Source organism: Anopheles maculipalpis, chromosome 3RL, assembly GCF_943734695.1.
Source record: "Anopheles maculipalpis chromosome 3RL, idAnoMacuDA_375_x, whole genome shotgun sequence".
NCBI classification, from domain to species: domain Eukaryota; kingdom Metazoa; phylum Arthropoda; class Insecta; order Diptera; family Culicidae; genus Anopheles; species Anopheles maculipalpis.
In genome coordinates, this window is record NC_064872.1 from 74,378,268 (window position 1) to 74,400,320 (window position 22,053).

The window sequence follows — 22,053 nt, forward strand, 5'->3', positions numbered from 1 at the left end:
GTACGGAGGTTTCCGCTTTCTGCTGCTGCTGTTGCTGTTTATCGCCTATAAAAGTTGAGAAATTCCTTCAATTTCTTAAACAATATTAGAAATTAGAAATTAATCAAACGAACCTGAATGAAACTAACCAAACACTGGCAGGCAGTTTTACGGTATAAATTGATCGCTTAATTAAGATCATCAGCCCTGCGCTGAGCAAGTCCACTCAGTGCAATGACCGGTGGTTGAGCTGCTAGTAAATGATCAAACGAAACCGTACGCATTCGAACTTGCCGAGAGACAATTCTCATCTCTCCAGAAGGGATCATGATTCCTTGCACACCAACACGGTCTTACGGTTACAAAAGGCAAATACTCGCTCATTAATCTTTTCATAGTTTGTTAAAAGCTAATTTATCATCACGGCAGCATATAGAAAGGGACCTACCGACACGACAACAACGACCTATCGGTTACTCTGAGCAAAGGGATACTAGCGTGCGAGAAGCAAGAGCTGGAAGCCGTGGTGCGTAGATTGATCTACATTTGCGCATTCGTGTGTGTGTTTAGAATTTTGGAATCGTTTCCGCTAGGTTTTCTATTCATTTTTCGTGCTTTTTTGTTCTTGGATGAATGAGCAAGCCGTGTTTGATGTTCCGAAATCCGTTCTGAGGGATGGTCAAGATGGAGGAAGTAACAAACCTCTCGAAGTCGGGATGGTTTGGGTTAGTTCCTCAAGGGATGTTCAGCACGAGCTCACACATAGCATCGAGCCGAGGGATTGGTTGTGCCCACCTTATCCTGGAATGATCGTGCCTTGTAATCTTCTTCGGTAAAGGATGAGCTGGTAAAGATTTTAGATTTTTTTTTTTGCACCGCTCTGATCATTGATCGGAGAAACAAGGTCGGTCAGTCGGGCGGGTTTTCGTCTGTTCACCATCCTGTCTATCTTTTCGATCGCTCGCAGAAAAGTCCTATATTGGACGAAAGCTCTAGTGGATGCTAGAGGCTTGCCTTTCCCTCTTCACCTCTGAACAACATCGTGACGCGAGCCTCTCAAATTCTTCGAGTGACATTAGACAAACACTGTAGCCGATCACCGGAATGAAATAACCCCAGAAGCACTCTCGAGCGCATTGTTTTTCCGTCCCGATCGGCATTCGAAGCATGTGCTAGATGTCAGTCACTTCGAAAACCGGAGGTTCCCGTTAAGAGATGGAGTTGTTTGACATTCAAGAAGTTCACACATGTTACTAGTGTCAAGAGGCATTCGCTCGTGGAGAGAGGAGAGATCGAGAGTGGACTTTTTTTTGGGACACTCGACAAGCACTTCTAGCGAGATAGAGACATCAGGTACTAGATCTCTCAAGGTGTTTTATTTTTGGAGAAGATCATTATCGTCCACGATCGCGTGTAATCGAATTGGGTGAAGTGTGTTTACACGAAACAATTCAATACTTAGTGCCACTTTTGCCATAACTACCGTCTACATTATGGGGTTGAAGAGTTTATTGACTTGCTATAAAAAAACTTGATCGATAGTACTGTTACATTTGCTTAGGTAACTAAAAAGAGTTATCTCTTTAAATGTAAGCGATAAAACATGAGCAAAGACCAATCTAGTCATTATGACTGGTTCTAACGCGACCGTCAATGTCTCTTACATCGAAACCGACTCAATCATTATTATTGTCCGATCGTAAAACTTTATGCACCATAAAACTGCCAGCTTTCATCGCTCGATGTGATCATTAGCTGAGAAGCATTTTTTTGTCTTCTTCGTTCTAGCTTATCGACTAGCTCGTATGCGTGTGTGTTCTCGCGCAGACACACAAATCAATTTAGCTCCAGCTTCCAGATAATTTGAGAAAAGTCGCTCGTGCAACGTCATGGCGAACTTCAGGCAGCCCGTGTTGATGTTTTTTTTTTGAATTTACAGTAGCTCAAAGCTAAATCCTGATCACTCGCTCGGCAGTCAAAACATGCCGCCAAGGGCTGTTTGATTGATTTATAACCATCCGTACGATCGATCGGTCAACGTCACTGAAGCTAATGCTTCGGTGTGAAATCGGATCCGGGCTTCCCTCACGCCGGAGCAGCTTTCGGGGCGAGAGTATGGAGAAGATTTTTACACTGTCATCCGATCGTCATTTGTCATACGACGACGGTATGATTAGGAAGGACCCACCGAAGGGTGTAGGCGCCCCTAGTTGGTGACCTTGCACGTTTGCACCGCTGGCACCTGACTGGTGGAGGAGCGTGTGCCTCGTGTTGAAAGGGTGTGAGCCCTTTCATGAACCATTGACTACCGCCTGGGCCATTGGGCTATTAGTGAGCTTTCGTGAAAAATGGTATTTTAATGGATACTTCACACTGATTTTATTGCACACCCGAAGGTATTCTGCTCGGTGTTGACGGTAGTTGGAAGGCATAGGGATGCATCTTTACCGCTGTGTTGCTTGAGCCGTAAAACTAGACTAACGCTAGAGGTAAGTGTGGGGAACGTTTACAATTTGTTTACGAGATCTCATTCCCGCCCATAATGTTTATGACCGTACTGGGTCAGCGATGCCTGGTAGCTTTGGTAGATGATGGGCTTAGGTGAGATGATTGACGGATCTCATACCGATGGGAAGTTGGCAAGTGTCGTATCGTGTGAGCATGATTTGCAGAATTGGAACAGAAACAACCTGTAACGATGATGGCGCTTGAGTTTACGAGGTACCAGTTAATGTGCTCCGGTATGGTGTCACAAAAGGCCACAAGGGTAGGTGTGCAAAGCGTGGTGTGCAAAAAACACCTTATTTGCAGGACTTTTGAATTTCTAGGAAGGAGTTACATTCGTAATAGATTGGGACACTTATTTGGGATGTTTGGAAGCCCTAGTATGAGTTATGTACTTCGGTGATGTTTTTTGTGGGATCTCAACAGCTTTCAAACTTCATTGTTATCTCAAAATACTCAAAATACGTGTAAGATGACTGCAACAAAATGACAACAAATAACAGGAGATACTCGTCTTATGCGCCACCTCAATGTCTGGATTCCGAACAAAGTTTCAAATGTCACTCCTGAGCTGTCTCGTTGTGATCGTTAGCCTACACTTACTGAAATCTTGTTGAATGTTGTCATTTCAAAGAGTTTACTGGTACACAGTCTGATGTCTGATGTCTGATGTCATCGCAGCGATGAACCAATCGATGACTTCCGTGGATCAGCTTTGGATTTTGAAACATTGTAGTAAAATCAGTAACGATCACGACTTCTACGACGGTTGAATCGTACCACATTCTTGAAGGATGAAAGAGCTCCTTTCGAAACGACTCCTCAAGATGGGAGCAATGTTTGTTTGTTGCGATGTCACTTTTAGATTTCAATCCACCCTCCAGCCATCGGTGAGATCGTGCTGATGGATTGAAATCAAAAGACCTGTGATGAAGACCTGGGACGAGCTGTTCCATTTGATGATCCCATTTGATGGGCAACAAAATGAAGCATAAAAGAAGCGTTGCAACCGCTTACCAAACGAGACGAAACAATTGAAGTGAGACGAGAAGCCACGAGCGTATGGATTTGTTGTGAAACGATTCCATTTCGTAATGACTTTCTTTTCTAACCAGGACGTTTGTTTAATTGCTTGTCATAAGAGTGAAATATTAAATGCGATTAAGGTAAAATCTTACTGAGCGCTAACATGATCAACATGATGAAATTATGCTTTTGATCGGTTGTGCTGCAAACTCTCATAATGAAGCTTATTCGAGCTTTAACCGCAAAAGTCTTCTACCATGAAAATGAGCTCCATGTATCGCGAATGAAGGGTAGAACGAATTTCCCTCTTTGTGTTAGCCTTTTTTCTTCCTGCTTCTACCTTTTGCTCCACAAGCTCCATTGTGGAGGGACCACGTTTATGAATGAACAAAAATGAATGAACGAACTTTACTCGAACTCGGTGAGACGTCCAGACGCTCCCAGCTAACCAACGTTACAAGGTTTGAATGGAGAGAATAATTACCTTTTAATATCCATGTTTGATTATGACAAAAACTTAAGCTGCTGCTCCGACTCTTCGCAATTAGCGAGCTTCGATGGGGCTAGAACTCTATCAATGAGCTTTGGTAGTTTTCCCACTCAGAAAATCAGGAAAAGAAGGATGAAAACATTTCATTGATGAAGAGTTTCTATGCAAGCAGAAGGAAGCGATCGTCGTTGTCGATGAGTAATGATCGTTTCTATGCAGTTGATTGTCTGGGCTTTAGCAAAATGGGAGTTCAAAAATAGGTGGACTGTTGATGGGAAAATTGAGAGCTACGTTATTCGCGGGGAATCGATTGCGAAAGACTTGGATTTTTATGGGAATTTTGTTATAAGCATTTAGGTAGAATTTAAGCAACATTTGTTCGTCATTGAAGGAAAATCTGTAAAAGATGTTTAATTTACTCATTCAAATGATCGTCTTACTATAACATACTGGTGAGATAGCAAATTATCAGAATTGACTGCATAGTAGACAGCTTCAAGATAAAGGTTGATAAATCCAGATTGAATTCTTGCTTATGCCCCAAAATTTAGTACCGGAAATCTGTTCCCTTCTCTGTTTAGGAGGAAATTGAGTAGCTCGACAGACAGATTTACTCTGCTTCATTATTTCAAACATTGTTGTGTTGTGCGCCGGAAGCTGTAATTTAGATTTCTTTTTCACTCGTTAATCGTCGCCATTGCGAAGGTTTTTTTTCTCTCTTATTTTGGGATAAGCAACGAAGAAAGACCCTTGTAAAGCGGGCTATAATATTTGGTAGTGGAGAAATGGGCCTTCAACACAAACACCGTACCAGCAATTCAAGTTTAGAACCTTTTTTTCCCCCTCGCCGTAGTGTGTCTCAAACTATTTTGCCCCAACGGCGAAAAGTGATGTGGGTTTTTCGAAAAATAGACTCCTGGTTGGGCTGCTCGGTGCTGGAACGTAAGGCAGCAACGAATGGACACTAGAAATAAAGCGAAAGAAGATATTTCAACCCTTCCCCTAGAAGCTCGCTAGTCTCGATAGTGAGGAAGCTTCACATTTAATTGAAGGAAGCTGGGAACGATTCCGCCGAGGGGCGAGATGGGATGGTCGGGAGGGAAACGAGGGAAAAACAGCTTCAGAGTCCGGCGGCTACACACCAGGGGATCGCAAAAGGTAATTTGATTTTCTCCGCAGCACTTGGGGCGATAAGTAAAAACAAATCCCGAGCACACCCGGATGCTCACTGGAGCGCTGGTCAGCTTCTCATGCCCCCAGGAACCAGCGTTGTCTGGACGGTGGTCAAAGCTTATTATAGGAGAGGTCGGAGATGGAACGGGGTCGGTTACGGCAGTGTAGGCTTCCAAGGCATTATGTAGACAGTGGCCAGAGCGAATCATGCGGAAGACGCGGATTGCGGTCCGGGCAAAGATCACCCCATCCGATAGACGAACACATCGGCTCGGTTGGAAATGGACACCCCCTGCCACGTCTGGCCAGAATTCCAAGACACCACACCCCACGTTTTGGGCACCACATTTGGGGCGTAAACAGAAGCCTTCCACTGGCATGGGAGGCCATCCATCCGCCGAGGGTGGTTCGATGCCAACAGGGAATCGATGATCATTAATAATGGTGTTGAAACTTTTGTACTCCAAATTTCACGCTTTTCATGAAGTTTATTATCGGCCAGCTGCCGATCGTTGCCGAACGCGTGAAGAATCTAACGATCGGTATGTGAGGCAGATCGTCACGGGTTTTCCCGTTGTTGGAGCTTGTGTTTTTTTTCTTCATCGTTGTTGTTTCGTTTCGAGGGTTTGCGCTTCTCTACGACGGATTGATCGGAAAGGAAATACAGATTTTCAGAAGTCAAATCAATCAACGGCTGCAATTCGTCGCGGATCGGTGCACCCGAATCGGTGACCTGGGAGCTGATTTTTTTTTTTTTTTCGTGAAGCAGATATGTTTTGGACGATTGCTTCCCTAATCCTTTTTCCCTAACCGAAACGAGAAACCGAATTTGTTTGGACAAAGCAAATCTTCATTAATCTTTTGTTCAATGAATGGGAAAGATCGGATGTATCGTGGCGTGGTACCGAGATTCATTAGTGATAGGTTGTTTTATGATCCTCGTTTTTTTTTTCGTTTGTTGGTGGAAAGGCACAAATGCAGAGGTGTGATGTGTGATCCATTCCTGCTGGATGCACGATGATCAATCATGCACGATGGCTGATTCGATTTACTTTTTATTGGCAGCGAGTGATAGGCCAGCGAGTGATGGGATTGGTCCTGAGTAAGGGTGTAAAGATTTAGCTTTGTTTGGTGAATAGTAAAGAATTTTCTAGAAGGAAAACCAAAAACAATTGGGTTGGATTGCGAGGGGTTTCCAAACTTTGATCATTTGTTTATTCAATTCTTGAAATAAGACTGTTTTGTAAAGAACAGTTTTTGTTGAAATACTTATTCTTTTTGGCTTAGCAACCTGTCAGGGCATATTTGTCATCTGATGACTTGATCAACTTACTGAAACCACGTAGCTGAACGATCCATGTGGAGACTTTCACCGTCATCGTCTCGGCCATCAGACGACAGGAAACTGACTGGATTGTACGTTCATTAAAATCCTGCGCAGTGTTTCAGTTACATTTTAGAACCTTAAAGTAATATTATCATCACGGAGATATAACCAACAAACAAATGGCTCATAAGTTCCGAAGGTGCAAATCTGCTTTGTACTATTGGAACTTATAGCCGATTTATTGACCACACTGAAGATTGATACAAGATTGAATTATAGATCTTCGTGTGTGTTCCGAATATAAGTAGCATGAGTTCAGGTACTTCAGAGTAATCGATTAAAGATTCCATTACATCTCCATATTCTCCAACTCCTCCGATAATCTTGAATCTGGAAAAGAGGTAGTTTCAATCTACACAGATTTTTAATCTATGATTGATCTACTTACTCTCTTGCTCCTCCTGAATAAACTAGTCATTCCGTATACTTCCCTCGACCTCTGTCAACCGAATCTCTGTCGTCAAGGTTCTCGGTGTTTGGATGGATATTTTTTTGTTATGAAGTATGACGGTACGTCGCCGTATTGTCGTTTGGATGGATGTTGGTATCATCTTCACCAAACATTGCCAGTTGGCAAGGGTTGGGAGGTGTTTCGAGTAATGAAGCGTTTTGCCTCTATGCCTCTAGGATTGCCGTTGGAGTTATGCTGGGTGATTTGGCCGCCATCGCTTAGAAACCACATGGACCCTATCAATAGAGTGCAGAGAATGGATATTTCTTCCATGTCGCATTATTATAGGATGCAAAGATCCTTTATAGCGTGCTTCGCATCCCACCTCTTAGACCATAACATCTTCGACATCCCTAAGGACCAGCAAAGCATCCCTAAGTACCTATCCTAGATAAAACTGCTTAGATTAGGGTTGGTTTGAGCATTAAGGCATGTGGCGAGGAATGAAAGTATCATGTAATTAAATGAAATAACATATCCTGAATGAAGGACAGTAGCTCTAGATCGAGTTTCCTGGAAACGGATTGGCGACCGGGCCATGTTTAAGCGATATGCTCAGCCATGAGCAGGCCAAGAAGAAGAGAAAATATCCTGAAGGAGACACTAACACAGGACATGAATGATGTTAATGGTGTTGCAGCTAGTAAGATCTAAAAGCTCATTAAGATACTCATGTAGAATAGTGTGCAATCGTTGGTAGATTGACAAAAACAGCGAGCTCTACGGATAGGTTTCCTTAAACAATAGTCAGAAACATAAGGAGTCCTAGATGTTTTGCAAGGTTCCTAGCCTAGAATTTCCGAATAAAGGACATAACTCTGGAGCATTTTCTTAAACTGTGGCCAAATAGCGGCTGTCCGGTGACCGACGATCTTTACACGGCCGAGAATCAAATCCTATCCGAAACGATTCCGTAGTGAGGATTAAAAATTCCACTCCGCCGTATCAATAAGTCTAAGTTAAGTCATTAGATGCTCTGCAGATGTGTCCTACCAAGCCATTAAGTCAAGAAGAAGTAGAAGAAGAGAGACACGGAATACATTTATGGTTGTATTTTTGATTGCGTAAAACATGTTGATACAAAAACTAGATTTCCAGAGTGGACGTGCTATTTAAAGGTCTCCGTCAATTTGCACTTATTATCACCCATCAACTGGTTTACCGAGAGTCCTGTACCAATTGTCTAAAGGAAAAGAAAATTTGATGGTTTCGGAGTAGGATAAAAAAAAAACATGAAAACCCCTCAACCAACAACAAACGTGCCACGCCACTCAAAGGCAAACGTAAGCTGGTACCAGAGGCAGAAGGCAAATCACCAACAAACAATAACAACAACCAACGCGAAAGAGCAATATTACTGAAAACACTTTTTTCTCCAATTGGCGCCAGCCCCAGCTAGCAGACGAGTGGCGCAGTGTACGGTCCCATTTGAAAATTGCTCGAAAGCAAACCCGTCCCGGCGGCAACAATGACGATGGCGACGACAAACGATGGCCACCGTCGAACGTTTTCGCTGTACCAACGTGTGAAAATCCAAATCTGGTACGGAACTACGTACGGAGCGCCAACGGAGGATGACTCTTGTTTCTGGTCGCTTTCGTCTTGGCCAGTTGCACCATTCTCGACACCCTCGACAGCCCTCGGTGGTACCAGCTAAATCCCCATTCTAGGTGGCTTGGGTGCTCTCTCGTGTGTGCTTGTGAGTTGATTTTCAAAAACAAAATCGTTGCTCCTTCCACACGGGGTTTTGACTTGCCGTAGTCGCCATTATCGTCGCAGCCGCAGCAGCACAAGCTGGCAACCATTCGAAATGCGTCGAGATATTACTTGCGCTTTGTTGGTTGATTTGACTTTTCAATCACTATCGGTTCTCTTGACCTTTTTCTACCGTGTTGCGTGGCGCGTCTCGGCAGCAGTCCAGTCTTCAGAAGCTCATCGTATTCTCTCTCACCTTCGAAGTTGGTTCCATCGACCAATACCAGACATTTTCACAAGTCACAATAATGGAAAGCAGCCTCCAGCCGGCTTCTCCATCGGTATCGGTTCTCGCGTTCTTCTATCGCTTCACCTTCTGCTTCAACGTCTACCGTCTACACTAAGCGTGCACTGGTGAGCCTTCCAAATGTCTTTCTCTTTCTATGCGCGCACAGTAGCACCAATCCAATGTCAGTGGCAGCCGCGCAAACGCGCTAAAACGCAACGGGACGCATACAGACGGGTGTGTGTGTGTGCCCGCGCGCGCACTTAATTTGCAGGCACATGAAGGCGACCGGTGCGTGAGAAAATGTTTCCCACCGTCGTCGTTTGAAAATTGATTTAATTAGTGATTTTTATTCTTGTGCTCCCCAAAAAAAAGGCGAAAAAAAACACCCGAACGATCCACACCAAGGCGAGAAATCTTCTTGTTGGCGCTTTCGTGGTTTAGCCCTGTGGCTGAGCTTTGCGGAGCTTCGGAAACACATCGGAGTGTTCGATTTAGAAGTCGTGCAAGTATTAAGACCCTTGGAGAAATTGGAGGGCACATCGAAGAGTGTAGGCTTGTCTTTGCTTAACCAGATTCTCTGCTGGGAGGAAACGTTCCTACTGGTGGGTTCCTCCCTCTCTTCCCCCTTTCACCCATCCATTCCGTCTTGAGTCTGGTAGTCAATTGGGTGGTTGTTTTTCATGCCCGGCAGCAAAGAAGGAAAGCAATCAACCGCAATAACATTGTAACAAGGCGCACGAAAGTCGAACGAAAGTCGTGCCAATCGTGGGCACCATGCGTACCGGACCGATTGTTCGATTGTCATGAATTATTTATTAGCGATTTTCTGCACCGATTCGATCAATTAGGTTAAATCTGTTGCTTCCGTGGACGGCTCTTAGAGTGAGAGTGCTGCTGCAGCTCGTTGCAAACAGCGAGAAACAGCTAGTGGGTAGTTTAGGCCGGTTGGCAACACTGCAAAACCCGAATGCCATCTGCGTACGAAGCTGCGTAGTGGCTCCGTAATCACAAAGCTGTATGATTTTGGGGAAAAATATGTAGGTACACACCATATACACACACACACACACACACACACACCGAGCCATGCCAAGCGCACGAAAAGCAGATGATTTTTTTCGGGTGAGAAATGATGCTTCGGCGTCTGTTCCAGATGCGTTTTTCCAACCCTCCTTTCCAACCAGCTACCGTAGCCCACCGCCACCAGTTGAACGTAGCACTTTCCTTTCGACTAACGGCTTACCCCTGGCTTACCGAAACAGTTGGCAGCCCCTTGCGCAGCTCAATTAGTGGTGTCGGGGAAAATTTTGGATGGGAAATCCTCTTGGTACGGGGGTTGAAATTGGTAAAGCAAATGTTCAGCGCTTCCCGCAAGGGAATCGATCGATAATTTCGGAGCTTGTTTTGGTGCGGTACGACAAGGGCCCAGGGACTAGGCAAAAGAGAGAGAGAGGGGGGAGGGGGCAGGGGAAGGTGCGAAACGAACAGATTTTTCGAAGCCGATTTGAAGCCCCAAAAAGTGTGGCTTCGTGCTGGTTTGGAAAACTGGGGACGGTTTTCCCACGCTTTGCACCCGTTTAGTTGCGCTCGAATCGATCCGAAAAGGGTGGTTTTGGTCGGGCGGCCGTTCCGTCCTTCCACCCGGTGCGCAATTTGCTGATTGTGTGCGCCCCGCTAAGCTGCCCGTCCAACGGTACATTTCGCCCGGTTTCAAGTTCAGGTTGCTGGATACTTCCGGTACTTGGTGGGTTCAACGATCGGTACCGTGTGCTGCTCTGCGCAATGAACGGTAAAGAGGATAATTTGGACGTGCGTTTTTTGTTTGATAAATGATTTTGACAGATAATTTGGCTTGTGGAACGTTTTAGGGTCATAGCATTAGGCGAAAGAGGGTTTAAGGGATGTTCAGGAAAATTTGAAAACAAACAAAATCTTGTTATCAAACACGTGTCGAGCGTACGTAAGAAATAAGGTTAAGAACTTGGTAAAGTATTTCGTAAAGAAAGGTGATTGGGTTATGGACAGAACATTTTGATAGCACAAGTTAGGGTTTGTAATTGCTATAAGAACACTTGTTGTTACTGTTGTTTGCTATAAGATTTACTTGTTGTTTGCCAGTCAGTCCGAACTACGGAGAAACGGACCAGAAAGCCAGGCACCGCTGTCACCTCTGCCACTGAACTGCATTCAAATCGGCAAATAGATCGTCCAAGTTGTATAAACCTCTCAATCCACATGGATGAAAAACATTACTTTTCTGTTAAGGATGTAATCACGGGAACATCAGGAGTGTTCGAGGGGATGCGTTAAAGTTAATGACTAGTGTAGAAAAGAAAATCTAGCAAAAGTAATTGAATTAAGAATGTTACAACCTTTAAAACGCAATTATGCTGCTTAAACACTGTTCAACAGTTCCAGAATCTTGAATGCTGCTTATTCGTGCTAAAAGTTAAACTTTGTGCTGTAGTTTGTTCGTAAAGCCTGCTCAATCTGGGCCTGAAAAAGGAAGACCATTGACTTCGTGTTGGCCAGATATGAACGGGCAAATATTCATCAGACTCTGGCTCATGTAGAGAAGAGAGCGTTTATAGAGCGACCAAAGTATTCACCAGAAACAATCAGCGAAAATGATGCCAGGTTTCGTTTTATTTTCTTCAGGACTTGCGGTGGACCAGTGAAAATTATAATACAATCAGCCTCCCAAAACTTGTAACCTGCGTTAAAAAGTATCACAAAGATGATGAAGTGGTTAAGTCACCAAATAAATTCGTGGAGGTCTTCATTGTAGCCCAAGCATGCCTTCTTAAGCGAGTTCTAGTTCCGTTCTTTCCAGAATTTGTGGGCTTCTTTGTAGGTCGCTTAATGCCCGCCAAAAGCCCGCCAAATGCCCCAAGACCTAATCGAAAATATTCAACAAAATTTGTACACCTAACAGATTTTCTTAAACATTCAATCAAAACCTTTTTCTTGTTGAGTTCTTGTATGAGCATTTCCTACAGCTTATCCACTCTGTGAATGGGAGTTTGTCTGCTACCGGCTCGAAACCCCACAAACACCTCATCAACAGATGCTGGAGCAGCCACACTGACCTGCGCTAGTCGATGCCAGAGGCACAAAAGGGGGCGTCCAAGTGGGCACAAGGTCTGCAACAAAATTAAGCCCGCAGTAGTAAGAGAAAAGACCGTACCCGTACCACGGCAATGCTAGGATAGAATCGGGAGGGGGCCGGGCTAGGTTGCCTCCGAACCATAACGGAGGGGGCGGAAGCCCGGGAGTCGAAGTTTTCTTTTAATCAATTAAATATGATGATGAGCCAAAGTCGATATATTTTGATTCAGAAGTTTAAAGTTAATGATAATGCATAAAAAAAAGCAGCGCAGCGGTCTGGAGCCAGTGCTGGTGGCTGGCTAGTGGATGCTGCCTGTTCGCCACTGTCTGCGAACTGGCTGTGTGGTGCTTGTGCTTTGTGGATGGTGTTTCGTTCTCGAGAACGGCTGGAAGTTGAAGGAGTTGTTCGGTTCGATTCGACTATTTCCGGAATACCCCCCGGTGCGGAGCGCTTAAGAATGAGAAATAAGATAAGCCAAGCTTTCGGACTCTTGGCTAGAAGCTCGCCACAACAATGAGGATCGTAGCGTTTGGTGAAAAACAGCTTCAAGTCTTCAAGAGTAATCGAGTCATCGTTTTTGCGTCCGTATTGAAGCGCAGTTGCGGTTTTTTTCTTCCTTCCCCTTGGTTGGTAGTTGCTGTTGCCAGCAATAGCACCACTTCAAGGATCTGCGAAGCGTTTGAGTGACGTTTGGCAGATCTGTCCAAGTGCACGATCGCGATGTGTCCGCGCGAAGGTTGAGAATCCGGTACGTGCGCTCTCGCTACGATACGCCATGCGGATCTGCTGGTGAATGGGAAATGAAAAGAAACCACTCCATCATCCGCACAGCCCGCTAAGACGGCACGAAACCGAAGGCCTGGCCTGGTACGAATGAAAGGAAAAATAATGAACTTGAAATTCAGTAAAATTACACTTAATTGATTTCAGCTGAGCAGCAAAAGGCACGCCGGAAGTCGAATCCGCATCGCTCGTACGGTTGCGTACTACTTTTTTCCTGCTTTTCTCCTGCGCTCGAGTGTGTGCTGGAGCTATAAGATTCTTTCTCGTAGCACTGGCCGTGGTTAATGTTTGCCGTTTCCGCGTTTTGGGTGAAGCAGAATGTAGCAGCACACGTTGTTTCATAATTTCCTTCTCAAATGTAAGTGCAAACGAAGAAGAATATTTCAGGGACACGAATTAAAATGTTTAACTTTTATAGCAAATACTAGAATGATCAATGTGCGTAGTAAACTAAGTGCTATAAAATTAAATTTTCTAGAAATATTTCAACACTATATCGGCCTGAATGTGCATCAGTAATTCTGGTTACTGATATGAATATTTGTAACAAGACGATCAGCTATAAAATAAAAATATACTTCATGTTCTTGCGCTATCTGGTGAAATGTAACTAAAGTAAGCGTACAATTCTTACCCACCGGAAGAAAGGACTTCAAATGCTTTCCTTCGCTCTGCTTCACCAGCGACAGGACAAAGCGCCATAGATTGCTCAATTATCACAGAAAGGGTGTCTGCCTATTTCTCTCGTTTTTTTTTCTGTACTCTGTCCTATTGCTCCTGAGTCGCCCTGAGAAAGCGCTAACTCATCATGACCACGGTCCGTTCGTGATCAGCCAGGGCCATCTTCGATCAGATCTCGACACTGTCAGCAGGGTTTGATCTTCACGATGCAGTGCAAAGTTCCTGACGTTGCAACAACAATTCCAACACTTCGACGACGACCATGACGGCGACGACGACGACGACGACGACGACGACGACGACGACGACGACGACGGTTTCCGGTCACTTAACGACCTCGCCCATCCCGGGCGGCTGTAGGGACAATGGTGGCTTCCATTAATAAAAAAGGGTACAAATAAAAGCTAGCAATCGTTCGCCGAGGTAAATAAAATAGAATGCGATGAAAAAAGAAAAAGAAAACAGTCCCAAAACGGCAAACCAATCGTTGGCTTCGATATATCGCGAGCTTCATTCACGACCGCGCACTCTCGTTACGATCGAAGCGGAGCCGTTGCGCTATCGGGCACTCGATCTCCTGTTCATTTCCCAGTGCCAGCGGACAGAGGGATAGCACGATAGAGAAGGCACTACATTCATTCATGCTTTCACGCGTCGTAACGTCGAGGAAGGCACGGGGGCCAGACTCAAACAAAAAGAAAGCCCACAGCAGCGGTGTGGTTTGTGATGTGGCTGGGATGATAAATCATTCGTCGCAGTCGGTCGGGAAAGTATGGAGAACTCCATATCATCATGGCGGCGGGCTATGGACGGCTGGAGGCTGCAGGGAATGATATTGCGCCTGTGCAGGCAAGGACGAGATGTGAGCGAAATGATCGGACAGTTCTTGGACGGGTAATTGATTGAACGAAGCGGAGACGTTAATCCAGAATGGGTGCTTTCGGTCGGTCAGGTCTCCCCTTTTCTGTGGTGTTGGCGCATGAGTCTCAGGCATGAGTCGACAGAAAATGGATGCTTTACGGTGATGTGTACATAGTCGTCGTCGTCGTACGCTTTTGACCAAAGCAGCTAGGGCAGCCAGAGCCTGCCAGGACAACTTGGTTGACGACCACAACTGGCTACTGTTAAAAGGTCAATTCATAGATTTTAAATCGAATCCACCCAAAGAATTGCCCGAGGTGGATAATAAATAAGTTACTTCACATGTTGCTTTATTGGTTTAATTTTACATTAATTTATATATTTCTTTAATGGTTTGTTTATCTATTTACGTATTTCTTTGTTTTTATTTATTTGTGTTTTTATTTATTTATTTATATACATTGTGTTTATTTATTTATTAAGAATTTTTATATAACGACCTAGTTTATCGAAATTTTAAAAACTATTGTGCTTCTATCTTTTTTATTTTTGTTTCGTATCCTATTAGGATCACTATACTGTTTTTAATTTTGTATTATATTTTATATTAAATGTTTTTTCCTTTTTCTACAATATTTCGTTTATAAATCAAATGCCTTGTTTTGTATTGCTTTTTTATACCAGAAATTCCTTTTAAAAATTTATTGTCGGTCTGGCTTCAGCATTTAAAGAACAAATTGATTAAATTGTGTAATCTTACAAAAGGCTCATCTTATGAACGGGGTCGTACCAGAGTTTCTGTTATGTATTTTTAGCCTCTTAGTTTTACTAAACTTATACAGAGTTCTACGGGTCTTTGAATGCTCCATCCCTGAGACTACTCTTTCTAATAATTTTCCCCAGCAATCAGAAACGGTAGCCGCAGGGACTGAACTTGAACCCAACCGAGTCAGCGTCCTAGCGTCCATCTAATGGACACTCTTTGATTTGATGATGGATTTCGATTACCGAACGATAAAACATTAGACCCGAAACGAAAACGGTAGCTACCATGGAGGGGAAATTACAGCCACCTCGCTTGCTTCTTACCTTTTTGCCCGTGTACGTGCGTTCCTAGACCCGTGGACCATTTAATAGTAGCCTCTTGCCGTGAAGCGTGATGCTGCTGTTGTCGTTGCCGCAAGTTCTATTCATCTCCCGTGCCCCAGTGCTGGCTAGTTTTGCACCACGGCACTGATGATGATGACGATGCTGATGGGTAGCGTTGGGACGTTCTAGCAGGAAAGGGAACGGAAAGTGCTATAATCGTGCAAGCTCTTGGCGGATAGCAGCAGGCCACTGTGTTGGTCACACAGCCGAACACAATTTATCAGATCGTCTCGTTGCTTTTGTAGCTCGTGGTTTTCTGTAGGGCCGTCGTTTTCTTGCGCTCTTGACGATTCACCACGAGCAACCCATTATGATGGGTATGTTTCAGCCGTGCTAGAAAAGTTGGTAGCTGATGGTGTTGTAGTAACGCCAAGTGACCGATTGGGTTGTAAAGGAACCAATCAAGAGCCAAAGTGAGTTACGCATAAACAATGAAAGGAAGGTAGAACAACCACCAAAAAAAATGTGCCATGCCTTGATTCCAATTCTTATTTAACAGCTCCACAAACAACAAAACACAAATCATTTCCTTCCCCAAATAAATCGTGTGATGTGTGTGATTAAGGATGAAAGTCATAAAAAAGGGAAAAAATTTGCAGTTTTTTCTTATTTTGTTTTGCTTTTTTTTATTGCGTAGATAGGAAATAATGTCTTCATCGCGACAGGCAAGCACAAGCGTCATCAGCATTACCTTAAAGTTCGTGAATTAGTTAAAAGTTTTCGTTACAAGCTGCTATAAATGGTGTACTAAGAACTACTCCTGAATGACGTTAAATTATAGCACCGCGTATAGAACATTCATAAGGCAAATGTTATGGCAAATGTCATTTTAAATAAAGTCATCGCAATTTCGCTCTAGCACCTCTACACTATAATCCTTAAATCCGAAGATAATTAGCAGCAGATGTTGGAATGGCAGGTTGTTGAATTTTTTGGTTTGCTTTTGGCATACTACATTGCCATTGCCCCATTGCTAGCATGCGTTGTGCATTCATTAAATCCCAACTACGGCCAATGCGAACAAGCAGTGGCGTTCCGATTCGATCCCGGCCCGAAATAGAACAACGGCGTTAGGGAGTATAAATATCGTAACACCTTTTGCACATGTGCTTCCTGCTTCCTGCTTGTTAGCATTCGTTTTGCTGTAACCACAGTCTAATCGGATTTATTTACAAACACGCACCGCGATTTAGAATGCGCTACTAAACGTGACTTGTGGTAAACAAGGGAGACGTTTAAGCGAAATGGGTGGTGGCTGATTGATCAACAAATATGTATTACTGTCGACGCACAATCTCGCCAAAGTCTACAGGTCCACACGCAAAAGGTCAACGATTCTGACACAGCTGATGGGTTAGATGCTGTGCGGTGTGCTATAAAAAAAAAATGGAAGAAAATCAACGGACCGAACACAAAAATGTCTCATGCAGTTAGCCAATTTTTGTAACGCGTCGCGTACAATCGGCTGCTGGTGTTATACTTTCACTGTACCGCACGCGCCCGCGTACCGACCGTCCTTAAGGGAGGTCTAGAATAAAGCAAAACATCCCCGACCGTATGATGCAGAAGAATTTAAAATGCGAAATGAGAGGATGGTGATGATTAAAATAAAATGCGGTAGTGTTTGGTGGGACCGCCGTCAGCTGCAAGGCGAGCTGATTGTTTTGGTTTTGCTGTGTACGATTGGGCGACAAAATGTTGCCCACAATGCTGGCAAGATTAGCTGGCGACGCTCAGTTCCGTTCTGATGCTCGGTTAGAGAGCATCGTAAAAGGTGACAATAAGAGTGGATTAATTAATTGTTTAGTGGCCTTTAGGTGCAATTATTGTGAGGCCTGTGAAGTGAATGTCGTTAGGATTAGTATTATTATGAGTGGATAAACATGATCAACAAGTTAAAGTACGTCGGAGGTGAAATATAGTAGGCCGTTACATATTGGAGCGATATTAAAGACAGTTTTCTTAATTTAAGAGCAAAAATTTGAGGGGTTTCCCAAGATTACTTACAGTTTAAGATAAGTGAAACAAAAAAAAATTGATCTGATAAGTAGATCAATAGGTTTAGTTACACTAAAATCCACTACGTCACGATCGTTCATCCTATTGAGAAATTGCAGGCCCCACAAATTCTAGCTCTGTGCCATGCGCTCTCTCTCTCTGCCAGTGAAATGGTGAAAATATAATTATTTTGCTTGTGCAATAAGGAAAAGAAATGCAAATGACGAAACAAGCTATCTATTATTAACCATTCTTACCTTGCCTCGTTGCAGTATCACCGTAGTATCTGCAGGCCGGGTACCACGGGCGCTTCTGCTGCTGTTCCCGCTGCTGCTCATCGGCACAGTGACAGCTGCTCTCCCGGGCCAGTTCACCTTCAGCTGCCATCGGCATGGGCGCGAGTGCAAGCTGTGGAACCTGTACTTGGACACACCGGACGAGGTGTCCGAGGCGCTCATCAACACCGGTGGCGACGGTAGTGGATCGTTCGTCGAGGTGGAGATAGCATACTCGTCCCTGCCCATCATCCCGCAGTCACTGTTTAGTGACAACGAAAATGTCGTCTCGCTCAAGATGGAAGATTGCGATGTAGAGCTGCTCGAGTCGAGCACCTTTGATGATGCGCACGAGTTGAAGTACCTGCAGCTGCAGAAGAACCATCTGACGGTGCTGCGGGACGATGCGTTCGTACGTGCGACGAAGCTGCTGCGCATTAATCTGGGCGCAAATCGGATCGTTACGGTCGGCGAGTTTGCATTCCGCGGGTTGGACAATCTGGAAACGTTGCGGCTGTCGAAGAACAAGATCGCTCAGTTCGCGAGCAAAACGTTCGCCGGGTTGCATCAGTTGACGGAGCTTAATCTCGATCACAATCATGCGGAAGAGTTGCCGGATCGGTTGTTTGAAGAGCTGGGCCAGCTGAGGGAGCTTCATCTCGATCACAACTATCTTTCTGGGCTATCGCGCAACACGTTTCTTGGGTTGACGGGCTTGAGGAAGCTAATACTGAAGGAGAATGAACTGGTATCGATCGATCCGCAAGCGTTTGCTCCGCTCACCGCGCTGACCGAGCTTGATCTGGAGGGAAACAATCTGAAGCTACTGTCACCGAACACGTTCGTGCCGTTGGCACATCTGCGAGAGCTCGTGCTAGCTGACAACTACATCGAGCGGCTTGACGATGGGATTTTTGCGGGCAATGTCAATCTGGAGATATTGAAGCTAAACAACAACTCGATCGAGGAGCTGCAGCCTGCTGTGCTGGCTGGGTTGAAAAATTTGGAAGATTTAGCCCTACAGCATAACGAAATACGAGTTCTGGAGAAGAACCTGCTTAAATCTACCACCAGCTTGAGAGTGCTCCAGTTGGAGGGGAATGTTATTCACAAGATTATCCCAGGCACGTTTGATACCTTGAAACGGTTGGAGACGCTCGATCTAGAGGACAACAGCTTATCGTCGATTGAGGGTGGTATTTTCTGCGGTTTAACTTCGCTGGAAAAGTTGTACATCAACGAGAACCAGATCGAGGAACTGAAAGCGGGCAGTCTTAAGGGGCCGGAGCGGTTGAGAAAGTTGGAGCTAGAGCAAAACATCATCAAGCGCATTGACGAACGTTTCTTAGATGATACGACACAGCTTCGCACCCTCTCGCTGGAAGAAAACCTTATCGATGAGATCCCGGTCAAGCTGTTTGCAAATCAGAAGAGTCTGAAGGAAATTTCGCTTGAGAACAACAACATTCAGAAGCTGCCGGATGGTGTATTTGCAGCCATCTCCACCTGTCTGGAGGAGCTGTATCTTGCTGATAACGATCTGTCAGAGTTATCACCGGCCGTGCTGGATCTTCCGCGCTTGGAACTGCTTGACATATCCGACAACAAGTTTCGCGATCTGCCGGACGATATGTTTAGCAAGGCGAAACAATTGCACGAACTGTACGCGGATGGCAACATGATTGACGACATACCGGATGCTCTCCGATCGCTGCTCCGATTGTCCACACTTTCCCTCACTCGCAACCGTTTGCGTGATATCGATCCACAGAGCTGGAGCATGATGCAACGCTTGAAGGAGTTGTATCTGTCCGAGAACTTTATCCAGGTGCTTACACCACAGAGTTTCGAGCGCTTAGAATCACTGAAGGAGTTGCATCTCGATCGGAACCATCTGCATACGATCCCGGCGAACACTTTCGCTCGCAACGGAAATTTGGAAAAGTTGAATCTTTCGAGCAACCATCTGGAGGGCCCACTGGCAAACAGCTTTGCTGGACTGTGGAAGTTAAAAGAGCTTCAACTAGCGGACAATCCACTCGTCACGATGGAGGCAAACAGTTTCAGAGACTTGCGCAAGGTGGAGAAACTATCGCTTGAAAACGTCAGTCTGACGGATGTAAGTGGTAGTCCGTTCTATGGTATGTCATCGCTGGAGAAGCTCGATCTTGATGAGAACCGTGTACAGCGCCTCGAGGGTTCATCCTTGCGAGGCTTGGAGATGCTGGAGAAACTATACATCAATCACAACCCGGTGTCCCGCATCGATACGAACACGTTCAAGCATTTGGGCAACCTCAAGACGATCTCGATTGGACCCGGTGCTATAGATTTCACGGAAGATCTGCTGCAAAACAATCAACGTCTGAAGGAGCTGTATCTGTTTGATTGCGTTGCCAGTCCACTGCCTGGACGATTTTTCCATTTCAACAAGAAGCTACAAACGTTGGCGATCGTCAACAATAGTAAGCTGGGTGGACTGAACAAACAATGGTTTAAGGATCTTTCAAATCTACAGCAGCTTGTGCTGATGCGCAATGGTTTGACACACTTTGAGAAGGGTATATTCGACTCGCTGGATGGTTTGGATGAGCTGTACCTTTCGGGTAATCCGGTCGGAGAGATCGATCGTGATGTATTTGCGAAGGTTGTCGGGCTGGAGGTGTTGGACCTTTCGAGCATGAAGTTGCGTACGCTACCAATGGGAATATTTGATAACCTTTACGATCTTGAAACGCTGGACTTGGGTGAGAATCAGCTAGCGAATGGATTAGCAAATGGAGTGTTTAGAAATCTGTACTCGCTGAAAACTCTTTCCCTCGATAACAATAAGCTGAAAACACTCGACACGGTACTGTTTGACGATTTGAAAAATCTGCGTACGATCGACTTGAGTGGCAACGAGCTGAGCAGTCTCGATCCGCAGCTATTCCACGATTCGCTCGATCTGGAACTTTTGGATCTTTCCTCGAACAAGTTTACCACATTCGATCTTCAGCAGACAACGTTTTCGAAGACGTTGGTCGAGCTAGACCTGGACGACAATCAGCTGGTTTCCATCCGTGTGACCGAGGACCTGGAGGAGCTGTACGTGGAAAACAATCAACTCACGGCGATCGAGGTAGATAACTCACCGTCTTACAATCTGCGCAGCCTATCCATTGCGAACAACAAATTCACCGAGCTAGACTCACTGTACCGGTTCAACAATCTCGAGGAGCTGGACGCTTCGTACAATGCAGAGCTGCGGGTTCTCGAGCTGGGAAGAATATCGAAGGCAATGTCGGTGCTGGAAGTGTTAAACGTGTCACACTGCATCATTGATGAGCTTGATTTGGCGGAGATTGAAGTGCATGCGTTCTTGGAACTGTTGGATGTGTCGGGCAATAAGCTGCCCAGCTTGGAGTTGGATGCGTACCGATACTTCCCAGCAGTGGAGAGCTTCGTATTTGGGGGCAATGCGTTCGACAAGTTCTCGATCGAGGAGGTGCTCAGCAGCTTTAAGGATCTGGAAATGATTGGGCTGGATGGTACGACATGGGAGCCCTCTTTCCTGGACGAGCTGGAAAGCTACATACAGGATAGGGACGTTCGGTTTTGGCATCATGGAACAGGTGAGAGCCCAACGTGCACAATCGCACGCGTTAGTCAGCTGTTTTGTTAATACTCGATGGGGACATAAAGCACCCAACGCAGGGGATGGTTTTGTGGGATGAATGAACTGATCAAGAATTCTCCTTTTGTGTTTTGAGTTTACGTTGAATAAATTACCATGAGTTTAAACACAGCTTGATTGTGTGTTCCAACTGATTAAGTAATCTGAGTGAAAGAATTGAATAAAAAAAATTGCTTGAATCTCGAACACGAGAACCCAAGCGGAACCCGTTTGGGGCAAATGTCAGAGGGTCAAATGTTAATGGTAAGTGAGTGAGCGTTAAGTTGTGTGTTTTGCTTCCACAAACAGGTTTGCAGTAATCGTGTCTTAGCCGAAACAAGACCTGAAAATGATAGATGACTCTTGACGGGACGACAGAATGTGGAACACAGGAAAACCAAAATAAAAGCTGTTGCTAATCGTGAGTGTATAAATCACAAAAAAAAACAGAACAAAACTGATACCGATTCAAGGTCATTGTGCAAAATGCTTGCGTATTTATTGCACTGGTGATGCTGGAAGACGCTTCAGTTCCGTTTCGGCAGCG

General features: G+C 44.9%; 2 protein-coding genes across 3 annotated transcripts in view; one reads left to right on the forward strand and one right to left on the reverse strand.

Moving 5' to 3' along the window:
- The window catches only part of LOC126562508 (G protein alpha o subunit), a 287,823-nt gene that overhangs the window by 124,091 nt on the left and 141,679 nt on the right, over positions 1-22,053 (reverse strand). The window lies entirely within an intron of this gene.
- On the forward strand, positions 17,448-21,518 carry LOC126561428 (toll-like receptor Tollo). Its single transcript, XM_050217566.1, has 2 exons — positions 17,448-17,478; positions 17,849-21,518. Exons 1-2 carry the CDS (start codon positions 17,462-17,464, stop codon positions 21,513-21,515), a joined length of 3,684 nt encoding a protein of 1,227 aa, XP_050073523.1. The 5' UTR covers positions 17,448-17,461; the 3' UTR covers positions 21,516-21,518.